At 29.0% G+C, this 15,171-nt stretch overlaps 1 protein-coding gene across 1 annotated transcript in view; it reads left to right on the forward strand.

Moving 5' to 3' along the window:
* Window positions 1–15,171, forward strand: part of LOC136092468 (uncharacterized) — a 129,179-nt gene that overhangs the window by 17,963 nt on the left and 96,045 nt on the right. Inside the window, exons 2-3 of the mRNA XM_065820743.1 lie at window positions 10,789–11,314; window positions 11,528–11,859. Of these exons, the coding sequence (XP_065676815.1) occupies window positions 10,789–11,314; window positions 11,528–11,859 (858 nt within the window). The remainder of the gene's footprint in view (window positions 1–10,788; window positions 11,315–11,527; window positions 11,860–15,171) is intronic.

Raw genomic sequence — 15,171 nt, forward strand, 5'->3', positions numbered from 1 at the left:
GGTTGTCAAAAGTGACAGTGTTGCCAGTAGCAAAAAATAAAGGCACTGATTTTATGAGTTAAAACTTTATTTTAAACAATGATTAACTTACAATAATGAATTTTTATCCTTCATATGAAAAAAATGAGATTAGATTTCAAAATGGTCAAAATCTAACTTGTAATAATTTTTAAATAAATAACGATTTTTTAAAAACTTATTAACAACATGTTTCATTAATAGCAATTGACATCATCAGGTATAAAAAATTATTTTGAATTTTTGTATATAAACAATTTTTTTGGCTACATTAAAAATTTTAAATAGTTTTCACAATAGTTGCCATAGTTATATTTTTATAAAATAAACAAGAAACCTTACAAAATAGTATATAAAAGAAGTGAAGTAGTTAATAGTAAATTAAAAAAAAAAAATATATATAGGTTAATACAAAAAATATGTATATATTATCTTTTGTATCTTTAAAAATAACGATGATGCACTCACTGTTCTAGAATAAATAAATAAACAACACCCTAACTTCAAATTTACTAAAGAGGAAGAAGTTGATAAATTAAACTTTCTTGATATGATGATTAACTCTGTAAATAATGAGTTTAATACTTCAACATTTTATTAAAAAACTTGTACAAGTTTATAGACTATCATCAAAACCATCTGATATACATAACTTTAAACTTCCTTATATTGAAGAAATTTCAAATACACTTTAACATCAATTAAATAAATATATTAAAAAATACTGTAAAGATAACACAAAAGCAAGACTAGTTTTCAAGCCTTTTAAAATAAGTGTATGCTTTCATCAAAAGACCCCTTATCCCCGAATTTATAAATCCTTTGTTGTTTATAAATTTGTATGTTCCTGCTGTAATGTTGGATATATTGATGACACCACCAGACACAACATAACAAGGATTTCAGAACATTTAAGTTCAGATAAGGCCTTCTATATTTACAAACATTTTACTTCATCACTAAAATGTAAAAGTTCAACAAATCTTGATTCCTTTTCCATTATTGACAGAGCTTCCTCTAAGTATGAACTCAAAATTAAGGAAAGCATCCATATTGAGATGGAAAAATCTTTACTTAATACACAATTAAAATCATACACTATTACTATAACAATATAATTTCTCAACTATATTACTTTTTATTTCCTATTTTGTTTTTTATTTTTAATTACTTCACATCTTTTATATAATCTTTTGTGACATTTCTTGGTAATTATTTATTTTTTAAAATGTAACTATGGTAACTATTGTTAAAACTACTTAAAAATTTTTTATGTAGCCAAAAATTGTTTATATACAGAAATTTTAACTAAATTTTTATACCTCATGATGTCGATTGCTATTTACAACATAAAAGATTGCAAATAAGATGAAGAAAGTAAATACCAAAGAGCTGATGTTCAAGGAAAAATGCTGGATGAATAAGAGTTTTTGGAGCACTTAGGAACTTAGTAAAAGGATGAGACTTAATTGAATGACAAATAACACGAGAATAAATTTTAGTAGATGGCACAAAAGATGCTTGCTCTTTAGAGAAGTGCCCATTATAGTATTTATTGAAAAGAGACAATGTAATAATGGTTAAGGTTGGCTGCAAGAGCAGGTCAACTATATTTACAATGTGTTTTTGCACCTTGTCTAAAAGGGAAAGGCCATCATTGTAAGATCTACCCCAGATATGGCAACAGTATTCTATACAATGCCGGATTTGAGATTTATAGAGATAAATAATAGAATCTGGAGTAAGAAAGTGGCAAGCACAATAAAGGATGCAACCTCAGCAGATGCTAATTTTGCAATTGATTTGATATATAGTTTCCAAGAAAGTTCAGAAGTAAGAGTTAATCCTAGAAGATGAAAGGTTGATGACTCATCGAGTACATTACCATTCATAAATATAGAAAGATCTAGATGATTGCAATAACGATTAGCTGAAAAAAATTGAGTTTTATCTGAGTTAAAGTTCACCAGCCACTGAAAGCCCTATGCTGTAGAGGAAGTGAGATCCTTTTCAAGCTTAAATGCCCCCTCCAAGCAATCAGAGATTGTTGGCTTCTTATCAAGACAAGAATAAATGGTAGTATCATCAGTGAACAATGTCATCTCAGATGTGAGAATATCTGGAAGATCGTTAATGTAAATCAAAAAGAGTATACGGCCAAGGATAGAACCTCGAAGTTACAGGATAAGAAAAAGAGTGCTGTCCATTGAGGACAACTTTTAAACTATGATTGGTAAGAAGATGTTTCCGGATACACTGTAAGAATGTATCAGGTAACATCTTCTTACCAATCTGACTCTGCAGGCATCAATGGGCCTTGATGCCTGCAGAGTCAGTGACACTAGAACTAAGCCATTCAGTGTAATGCGCATCAAAAAGAGTGTAGTCTTGAGATGAAGGACAGCAATGTAGAACAAAGAGGAAGGCGATAGAGTGAAGTGGTGCTAAACAAAAGCTTATAAAAGTATAGTTAGTAGATTCAAACCTACTTTCCAGAGTAATGGGTGAATTCTCACTAATGTAAATGCCCAGGCCAAGCATGTGCCTTTAAGAGTTTTTACAAATTAAAGGAAGATAACCATCAACACTCAGATCACAAGATGAGATAGCCAAACTCAAATTAATCTCATAAAGAGCAAGTAGTGAACTTTGCAAGAGATAAGACTCAACAGTAGAAAAGTTACTTCGAAGACCACTAATATCAGTAACATTGTTCAAAATATTTTGTGAAAAAATGAATAAACAATATTAACTAATAAAATATTAGTAGTAAAATATTAAATTATTAGTAGATTTAGAAAGGTGGTGATGATGGTTTTTTGTGTTTTATAGTTTTTGATACTTTAGTCAGTTTTGAATTTGTTAAAGAACTTGACTCACAGATAGTAAGCACAGATAGTACTCAGTACGCTATTTAATAGTCCAAATGATTGCCTCAATACTATTAATAAACCCTAAGTTGTAATAAAGGGCTCTAAATGTGGCCTTGATAATGCACATCAAAAGTACAAACAGGGATACCTCCCATGCGCAACATAGCACTATTAGTAGTCTGTTTTTTTTCAGCTGTTGATGGAATCAGCCTCTCTGAGAGCTACCACAGAGTCTGGGAAACCTGACTACCAGCCGGCCTTAGAACCATAAAACTGAGTTTTAGAGCTGTACCTTCATTAGGAAATAGGATGAGTTGCCTAGTCATACAAACAGAGACACAAGTAAAACCCATGCATTGAGTCAAGAAGATCGAGCATTCAACATTCTAAACTGGATACAATGTATTACAAATATATCTGCGCCAGCATAGTAAATAAAGAAGAGGTGCGAGGCTGGTCAACAGATAGAATCTGTTTACCTATTTGTCAGTTGATGTAGCAACACTCCTCGCATTTACTACCTATTAGTCAGTGGATATATGAAAATAGGAAAAATATAAAAATAAAAACTTTAAAAAAAAGAAATTAAAAATCATTCCAGTCTATAAAGTTGCATTTTTTTAGTTTTTTAAAAAATGTTAAAATTTAATGGAGTAGTTTTTTTGTAAATTTTGTACTTTTTAAATAATTTTTTAAATGCATACTTATACTTTTACTTAAGTATATATTTTTTAAATCATTTTTTGCTGCATTTTAAATCTTACATTACAGAGTAAAGATATTTATTACGTATCAGTATTATTTAATGTCACAAAAAGTATGATTTAATTCTTTTATTTGATAAAAAAATAGCGCCTTTTTTATAACTTTGCTTCCTTATAGTTTTCACTAATGTTTTAATAGTGTTAAGGTTTGTTCACAAATTATATCATGCGACTCTCAGGTAGACAAAAGGGTTTAGTGAATTTGTGATGGTTTTTTTCGAGGTAGAGGTACTCAATTTTGTGACACAAATTTTATTATTAGTTTTAAATGTAGAAAGACTTTTCTTTTTATAAATAGAAAAGTTTTAAATTTTCTCATAAAATGTCAAGTTTATGTTTTTTTTTTTTAAATTTATTTAAAAGAAAAAAAAATATTTTTAAAATCATTTGTAACTGCCTGGCCAAACTAAACCTTCAATCGATGTAGCAGCACTTGCTTGTAGCAGCAGGCTATAAGATAGATGATGTAGCAGCACTTTCTTGTAGCAGCAGTCTCTAAGATAGTAAAAAAATAAAAATAAAAACATTCTCATCTTTTAATTTGCGTTTTCGTGTTTTTTTTAAAAACAATAAATTTAATAACAGGGTGTACAATTAAATTCTGACCCCCCTTGTATCCTTATATAAATAACTGTAACTCAGTTGTTCATTAATATTTTTTATTCATTTTTTCACAAAATGTTTAGAACAATGTTACTGATCAGCAGTGAGTTATTTCATCATTTTTACCAGAACATTCCGAAATTCTAACACTAAAACTTTTAATAAGTGAATTGCACTTCTCCTGGGTGATGGAAGCCCATTCTTTTTAAACTTTTGTGATAAATTGTTGGTGGTTTTGGGGTCTAGGATTTTTAAAAAAACTGCTCTAAAGCCTTGCCCATACATGCTTAAAGTCTGTTAATGCAGAAAATGTAGTTAAAGTCTGGTGTATTCCCTGACCAATCTGTCCAGACATTGTTTAACTCCCTATTGATGACATCCGAAATAATCTTGCATTAAAACAGCATACTGAGAAAGGGGAAATTTTGCTTTATCAGTCATGGCAACTTAGTAAACAGATGCAGTTGTGGTGTAGTGGTAGAGTGCTCACTTCATAAGCGAGAGGTTCCGACTTTGATCCCCATCACAGGTAGTACCCTGCTCAAGGGTACTACCAGGGATGTGGTGAAGATCTTTTTTTCCTTTAATAATCACCATTCACTGTTGTAATACATAATACATCCACTTTTGGTAATACAAAATATGAGGGGGATTAGAAATTAATTGTACACCCTATAGTTTCCTCAACTAAAACAATGTGTTTTGACATAATCCTTACTTAATTTTGTCATTTTAAAAGTTTATCACCTACTGATGGAGAAACAAGTTGTTGGAAAAAAAATTTAGATAAGTATTTTTACTAATATATATATATATATATATATATATATATATATATATATATATATATATATATATATATATATATATATATATATATATATATATATATATATATATATATATATATATGTATATATATATTAGGGTGGCCCTTAGCTGTATTGAAATTTTCGAAGGTGAAAATGTTGCACCTCCCAACCCCTGATCCTGTTTCAATCAACCAAATAAGGAACTGTGCAAAATTTCAGCTCAATCATACAACTGCAAGGCGACCCTCAAACGCCTTTAAGTTGAAACATAATATGCATAATGATTAATTCCATTCAAAAGTGACATACTCTTGTCTATGTCGACCATGTTCTTATTTACTACACCAAAAAGCTATAAGGCAAAAGCATTTTCATGTACAACAATAACGTCCATAGAATCAAAACATAATGTGAACCAATAAACCTTTAACATTACTGTTTCATAAGACAGGATTTAGTAGCAGTTGGGTACTTTTAGTCTCCGGCAGTCTCCGGCAACTATCTGTAAAACAAATTGTTTCTCAGTTTCGTCTTTGGTGAGAATGTTATTATAATCCTGAATGAGTTTGACTCCTCTTTCTGCAACATCATTCACAACCACTATTTTCTTAAGTTTTTCAATTCCACTTTTGTAACCAGGATCATCCTTCCATATTGAAGGGTCTTTGTTCAGAAAATCGGAGCTGTGAGAAAATCTGTTGAAGAATGTTTTTGTACCAGGAGTTAACAGAGATGGAAACTCGATGTTTGGAAAGGAAGAAAAGTCTTTTTCAGGAAGAATGTATCTCTTGACTTGATTTTTTTCTTCCTCTGCTTCTTTATCTTTGTTGAGCAAAACTTGAGCCATATTTGCCTTAACTGCTGTTAAAACATTGTCATCAAATAAGGCGAGAGCAACAGTTTCGGGAACTAAGTACCAGAGGTCATTGGAAAATTTCTTTGCAGCAGCCTTACTGACTTGTAGATCTATGTCTCGATAATTAATCAGTTGGCACATGAATAGGAAATCATGATATGGTGCTGTAATTGCTTCTGATGATAGAAACCAGGCTTGAACATACACTTAAGCAAGGAACATACATATTCTTCTTAAAGAGTTCTTCTCCGTATGTGATAACTGAAATTAATTTTGAAGCAGGTATATCTTGAATGCACAAATTGCCTTCGCCATCCATCTAGCATGACTTACAGCTCCTGGTATACGAAACGATATTCCGTTCTTTGGAATGCCACCAAGAAAGATCATTGTTAACTCCAACGATTCTCAGTAATCATCTCTCTGCTGTTTTTGTGTAGAAAAGTAGTGTTCAACAAATCCAAGAATGGTAGAGCGGACATCATCAGGCACTTCATTACTACCAGTTATATAAACGTTCTTGTCGAGTTTCGTCCAGGCTTCTCTAAATCTTTTGACAAAAGGCATGTCCGGAGAAGAAGTTACACCCATCAGTGACTCGAAACAGCTCCTCAAAACTAACTCAAAAAGGTGGTGATGGCAAGGGAGGTACAATAGGTCACGATTGAACAATTTTTCTAGGTTTGTACAGGCACCATTTACTCGACCTGTGTTGCTTGCTGTCGTATCACAGCAAATTGCCTGAATTTTGTCGGTTAAACCCCACTTCTCCACTGCTTAATAACCAGCCATAGCTTGCTCTTCACCTGAAGATGTTTGGATTTCAGGAACTCCCAACAATTGCTCCTTGCCTTGAAAAGTTACTATTATTGCCAGGCTATCTACCTTTTCAACACCAGTGAGTGTGGTAGCAGCTTTCCATCTCAGTGTAGCACTAATTCTTGGCATCATTTAGGTTAAAGTTTTGCTGAATTTATGAGTGTCCTGCTTCTCTAAATTTTTTTCTAAGACATTAAAAAGAAGTGCGATTTATCACCAGGTTTTCAGTATCACATCTGAAAGCTTCTGCAGCAGCCATTAATATGTAAACCCCATTTCTGTCAGTAATTTTCTTCCTTGTGTTTTAGTTTATGATCCACACCAAGCATAGACCCTGGTTGTCCTTTTTGGTGCTGAAGGATTAAGAAATTCTTATCCTCTTCATTTTTCATCTGTTCCAAAGCTTCTGAATGAGCTATGTCAAACAGATCATCCATATTGTCTACAAAGATATCTCTTTTTTCTTTGTCTTTGCCTGCACCTCTCGTCAAATTCTTTTGTAAGCCTTTCTATTCATTATACAGTTTCAATAACTTCTCAACATAGTGGTCAGTTCTTTTAGTAGGAGTTTGTGCTTTTTGCCAAAAAATAGAAATTTCTTGAATCACCAGTATTGCACTTTCCTTTGTTGTAAGCTTTACAACTCTTACATTGTAGAAGAAAACGCGTAAAACTTGCTGGTTCGAAGTTAATTTGGCTCCGATGATTTGATTTGAAATGTAGCCAACAAGACAGACATGAAAATCTTTTCTTAACTTCTGTGACGAACTCCCAGACGAACTTGATGCCATTTTACTGTCTAAAAAGAAGACAATCTAAAAGTCACTTTACACAAGCAGCACAAACAGTTTTGAAAACAGTTTTTATTTGAAAACAAATCATTATTTTCATGATTGGAACAAGAAATGGAATTGGGAGCTAAACAATTTGAAAGTTATATATATATATATACATATATACTTATATATATTTATATATATATATATATATATATATATATATACATATACATATATATACATATATATATATATGTATATACATATATATATATATGTATATATATATATATATATATGTATATATATATATATATGTATATATATAAATATATACATATATACATATATATATATATATATATATATATATATATATATATATATATATATATATATATATAAGTATATTTATATGTATATATATATATATATATATATATATATATATATATATATATATATATATATATATATATATATATATATATATATATATATATATATATATATATATATATATATATATATATATATATATGGGTAATTCCATTTTTAACTTAGGTTACACGCGCAACAAATATTTGAAATAAACTGTAAATTAAACTTTTAGCTATTTTTTACGAAAGCTGTTTAAAGTTTAAATGTTTTGAGTCATAAAATATCAAACAACAGTTTCATTATCTAATTTATCATCATTGATTTTATTTTTTGCTGCAAACATTTTTAAGATACAATATTTATATTAAATTTTAAAATTTTTTTAATATGAATATTTTATATATTTTTAACTTTAATAACAAGAGTGTATATTTGTATATATATATATATATATATAAACATATATATATATATATATATCTATATATGTGTATGTATATGTATATATATGTATATATATATATAGATCTATAGTTTGTTGTCTTTGGGAAGAGCGGAAGGAATAAAGTGATTCTTACGCCAACACATACGTCACTTTTAATTACTTTTGACTTTCGTCCAACATTTGCGTGTTGGACGAAAGTAAAAACCATTAATTTAATTACAAATAAATCGTTTTTTAAAAAAACCACAAAAACGCAAATTTAATTGACCAGAATGTTTTAAAAACATTCTGAATGTTTTTAACAATATAAACAATGTTTTTATTTTTATTTTTTTTAATAAAATGTTTTTATTTTTAATTTTTTTGATAAAATGTTTTTACTTTTATTTTTTTTACTGTAAATCATGCGCGGAGTGTTGCTACATCGACTATCTTATAGCCTGACTCGCAAGGGAGTGCTGCTACATCGACTGACATATAGCCTGACTTGCAAGTGAGTGCTGCTACATCGACTGACAAATAGCCTGACCCGCAAGGAAGTGCTGCTACATCTACTATCTTTTAGCCTGACCCGCAAGGGAGTGTTGCTACATCGACTGAGGGTTTGGTTGTGGCAGGCAGTCTATCAATTAATAAAAAAAAATAATTCCGGTCTTGCATTTTAATTTTTACTTTTTGTCAACAAAATATGGAAAAAGCTTTCGGACAACATCTACGGGTTGTATATATATACATTTATATTATATATTTATATATATATATATATATATATATACATATATATATATATATATATATATATATATATATATATATATATATATATATAAAGTTGTTAGAAAGGTAGTTGAGACTATATCAAAAAGTTTATCAAGTTTTTCTTTAAAATTTATTTTTTGTTTAGCTCCTTTTTTTCTTGGACAAACTATTGCTGAAGTGCTCTTCCACAATGTCACTATTTTTCATAAGTTTTTTGTCAGTAATTAATTTAGGTGGTATAAATTCCAAATACACTAAACCACTGTTGTAATAAAGCTGGAAGTATATCTTTGGCCATCTCTTTTACTGGATAATTTCTTTTTTTTTATGTTTTCACAGCCCCCTCTTAATAAAATTCCATATCTAATAACGTCTCTGTTGGTTAGTAATTCTGAAACTAGAAACTGTTTTCCAGTACCAAATGCAACACTAATTTGTGTACTAGTACTTAACCTGGTTTTGGTGCCATTTTTCCTCCAAGTTATAAAGTATTTAAAGAGATTTTATTATTGTTTAGTAATAATAAATAAAAAATGTTAATATTATAAGAATGAAAGCAATCGATTAAAAGTTCTTAAATTTACACTTAACAGTATGCAGTTTGCAGTTGTTTACTTATTGCGGTAATGAAAAAATAATTTACTGGCCATCATTAAGATAAAAAAAAATATGTTTAAGTAAAGTTTTAGAAATTAAAAGTTATTTTACCCATTTAATACAAAAATTTTTCAAAACATTTTATACATATTAAGTTAAATAAATTATTTATAAACTAAATGTAACTTTGTTTTGTTGCTTAAAAGTCTGTTTTTATTACAGACAGTATTGTCCGGTAACGTCATTATTCCATTTAAAAGAAAACAAAAACCATTTATACTTTCATAAAAAGGCTAATCATCTAAGTAAATATTTTTCTGATTTAAAAAATTTAATCAGATTTAAATTTTCCATAAAATTTTGCAACTTTTACTTATATCCCAAATTTTATTAAACCATTTATTCAAAAAGAGTCTAAAATTGACACACCCTTATAGCAAATAAATCTTTTTTTTTTTTTTTGAATGTCTATTTATATAATTCTAATTTTTATTTATTTATGTATATTTATATGTCAACTAAAATATGAATACATAAACAAATAAAATAACAATAACATGAATAATTTTAATTAGCATTAAAAAAAAGTTTTTTTTTTTTTTCTTAATTTTTATAATATTAACCTTTCCAAACCAAAGCGACGAAATATAGAATAAAATTTGACTGCTTTTTTCTTTTACGCCATGGAATTGCCCATATATATATATATATATATATATATATATATATATATATATATATATATATATATATATATATATATATATACACCTACTTAAACATCTATTTAAACAAGATTAACTCAAATTCTCCACCACAACCAAAAATTAAAGGGTGCTTGTTTTATTTTAAACTGCCGTTTTTTGAAGATATTGCAGCTCTACAAATATTAAATTAGTATTTATCTCACTGAAAATTTCTAAATTCTTTTCTGCTAAAAGTTTCCAATATAATGAAATTTAAGACTAGTAACAATAATTTTATTTATTTCTTATTATATGGGTAGTTTTCCTATAAGATAAAAGTTTATGATAAAAAAGAAAACACAAATTTATTTAAAAGATTTTTTTTACAAACTTTAGGATGTTGATATCTCTGGCATTCCTACAACACTTAATCTACTTGAAAAATATGGTATGACTCTTTTAAAAGAAGAGAGTTTAAGATACCATTCTTGGAGAAAAATTTCAACTTCTTCAAATTTGTACAAAACTTCAGTTGGGACTGTAAAGGGTGCTGATAAAATTATTCAAAGCATGGGATACAAAGAAAAAATAAGACAACCTAATGGAGATATTTTAGTATTTCCTTTAGAAGATAAACCTAATTATAGCATAGTAATGGATTTAGTTATAGATTTGTTGATTGCTAAATATGAAATAGATTTTTTGTTAAATCACAAACATCCTTATTTTGAAAAATTGCATATGACTGGTATGATTCCAGAGGTCTACTTTACTTACAATGTGTCAAATACTAATCCATCCTTTGTTGTTGAGCAACATGATTCATTAGCCTATCAAGGTCCAAAGAGTTTGGAGTTTGCTTTTAACGAGTCTTTATCTCATGAAAGTTCATTAGTTAGTTCTAATGTAAATATATCTGCAGGTATATTAAATATTTCTGCTTGTTTTATAAATAATGATTATAAATATTATTATTAACAAAGTTAATGAATAATTAATACATATTATATTTAATTAATATATATTACATATAGTAAACTTATTGTAAAAAGTAGCATTAACTTATTATTTTGTTTGTTTTGAAACAGAGTTGGTTTAATAATATAAAGCTATAAAACATTTTTTTCATCGATAGGCTCCTTTTTGTGTTCTAAGTGCAATTACCGTTTTATTGAGCAGCCTAAGTTTTGTTCAAATTGTGGGCACAAAATGCAGGATCACCAATCAAATGATAGAAATCAAGCTAGTTTCCAGTTTCCAGATCAACAAAGTTCAATTCAAACAGAGCTGAAGCAAGAACTTATGAAAAAAGCACCTTTGTTGTCTTCTTTCGAGGTTGGGCAAACAAAAGAAACTAAAAAGTGCACCATACCACAAGAGTGGAGGTGTCAGCATTGTACGTTATTGAATGATATATCTGTTTCATTTTGCCAAGCATGTGAACAACCTTCACCCAATCAAAAAAAGGTAAATATATTTGAGTAATATATTTAAAATACATTGTTAAAAAAGTTATGAAATAAAAGTTTAGGTAATTTGTTTACATAGTATATTATTTTTTATTTTACTGATTACAAATTAATCTACTATGATGATGATAGCAATGATGATGATGATGATGATGATGATCATCATCATCATCATCATCATCATCATCATCATCATCATCATTATTTTCATCATCATCATCATCATCATCATCATCATCATCATCATCATCATCATCATCATCATCATAGTGGATTTATTGATGTAATTTTTTTATTCTTTGTTGTTTTATAAGGTATATATTGAACATCAAGTGCTTTGTATTTTACTGATTCCAAATTAATCCATGATGATGATGTTGCCATTGTCTTGATGCTCTCTTATTAGAGCTTTCTTATTTTGACAGTCTCCCATCATGCAAACACTTTTTCAATATTTTTTAATATCTATATTTAAATAACTTGTTCAACTTCTTTAATTAAGTTAAAATGTTTAATCGTCTGTTAAATAATTGCCTTATAATTGTTATGTCTCTACGTGCTGATAACCAATCATCTTCACCTTTTGACTCTACAGAAAAGGCTAAGGTAATATTTAAAATACCAATAACATACAATACAATATATGGCGCTTTATTAGACCTCACTGTCTCAACCTCTGCCTAAATAAGTTACAAGTAAAATAAAATGAAAGATGTCCTTAATGCTTTTGTTAAATAAAGTAATTGATGTTTTAAAAACCATTGCTAGAGTTGAAACAACAATTCATTAAAATATATTTATAAATAGAATGTTTAGCAACAGAATTGAAATTTGTTAACACGCTTTTCACAGTTATGATATAAAATTTATGCCTGCGCAGAAATGGTAAAAATTTAAACAAATATTTTTCATCCGTGTTTACATTGAGATTATTAAACAATGCTGAGATTTACTAAGCAATAAAACTAAACCAATACCATAAGTATTTTTTTCATGTTTTCAAATCTTTTTGACATCTTTAAAAGAAAAGAGAACTTGCCCCATGCTGTGACAGAAGTAAGATCTTTTTCAAACTCAAATGCCCCCTCTAAGCAATCAGAGCGTGTTGCTCTAAGCAATCAGAGAGTGTTGGCTTCTTATCAAGACAAAAATAAATGGTAGTATTATCAAAGAACAATACCACCTTAGGTGTGATAATATCTGAGAGATCGTTAATGTAAATTAAAAAGAGTATAGGGCCAAGAATTGAACCTTGAGGAATCACTGAAGTTACAGGATATGAAGAAGAGTGCTGTCAATCGAGGACAACTTTTATACTATGACTGGTTAGGAAGGATTCAATAATCTTAAAGATGATACACCATAAGAAAAAAACTTATGGAGAAGACCAACATGCCAAACTTTATTAAAAGCTTTAGAAATGTCAAGAGCGATACCCTTAATATCTCCACCTCTATCTAATGTACGATAAAACCTATCGGTTATTACTGTTAGCAAAGCAGCTGTAGAATGAGAAGATCAAAATACATATCGATGATCAGAAAGTAAGTTATTAGATTCAAGAGATTAAGTGTTTGTTAATTAAAGATTCAAAAACCTTGCTTATGATAGGAAGAAGGCTTATGGGACGGTAATTAGACAAATAAAATGCTCTCCAGAATTTTTGAAAATAGGGATAACAGATACTGCTTTCCAGCAGGCTGGAAAACAAGACTCTGAGAAGCACTTGTGGAATAACTTTGAAAGTATAGATGACAGTTCCGGAGAACATTTCTGCAAGTCTATAACAGTATGTTGTCTGGACCATAAGCTGTAAAAGAATCTAAGCAGAAAATCACTTTAGATACAGAAGCTGGAGTGATATGCATGTCAACCATCGAATCAACCTGTTTGTCGGCTATAGGCAGCTAGTGGAATCAAGTCAGTAAAATGCAACTATTGGAATTAAGAGATGATATTGATGAAAATTTCTTAGCAAACAATTCAGCTTTGTCTTTCGGTGAGGTGACAAAATCTGAGCCATACAAGAGAGGTGGAATAACAGATTTATCCTTATTGTAGATACTGTTAAAGATTCTCCAGATGTCACAAGAGCCTAATATTTGAGATCAAATACAAGGTTTCATGATCTGAGAATAGCTGGCTTTGGCATTAGACAAAACCTTTATACAATGGTCTCTTGCAATAGTAAACAGACGTCTGTTTTCTGGAGAATTGTTTTGCTGATAGATATGGAAGTAATGGTTTCGATTGAAAATTGCAGCAGCACAATGTGAGGAAAACCATGGAGAAGATTGAACTTTGACTTGGAATCGCCGAGAGGGAATAAAAGATTCCATGCAAGCCTGAATCCAAGAAATTAAGTCAAAACACATTTATCAGCAGGAAGACAAAAAGGTTTCTACCTAAGGGCCATCACAAAGAAAATCACAGAATGAATCCTAGTCAGCTTTAAGGAAGTTGAAAGAGGTTACATAAAATGGGGATTCTGATGATGAAGAAGAATGAGGTAATAGTTTTAGAGAGATCAAACCGTGATCAGATCAATTCTTATGTTCTTTCAATTTTCATAAGGAAACGTATTCAGGCTTTATACCTCCTTTTGTAGTTTTATCTCTTTTTCACACAAGTTAAATTTAATTAAATTGATAGAACCTTTAAAATGAAGAATTACTTTTATTTAATTAATAACTTGGTTTTTAATATGACAATAATAATCTTTTTACCATTCTTAAAAGCAACATGTATCTGTCTTGGCTTATAAATAAAATTTATAATTCTTATCTTATCAAAAAAACTGTTTCTGCTAATCAACACGAATCCGAAAACCAAGAAGTCATGAAAAACTACTTTACACATCCTTATGTTATTAATATATCTGTTCATATCAAAAAGAGTTTAAACTCTATCATTAAAAAAAATATTGTACACTTTATTTTGATTTTTACCTCTTTCAAAATCTCTAATATGTTTTCACTAAAGGATCCTCTTCCTGTAGAGTTCAAATAATTTGTTGTTTATAAATTTGTATGTACTCCTGCATATTCAAATTTATAAATAACAAATGTAATTCCTGTTATAGAGGCAAAACTTCTCCCCACCTTAAAACGCAAATAATTGAACAATCTAGGAGAAACAAAAACTATAGATCGATATATATATATATATATATATATATATATATATATATATATATATATATATATATATATATATATATATATATATATATATATACAGGGCTCGAATTAAGCATATTGCGATTGCTTTTCGTGATTTGTTTTATTTTTTGGTTGTTTTTATTTTTTTT

The sequence above is a fragment of the Hydra vulgaris genome, chromosome 15, assembly GCF_038396675.1.
Source record: "Hydra vulgaris chromosome 15, alternate assembly HydraT2T_AEP".
Taxonomy (NCBI): domain Eukaryota; kingdom Metazoa; phylum Cnidaria; class Hydrozoa; order Anthoathecata; family Hydridae; genus Hydra; species Hydra vulgaris.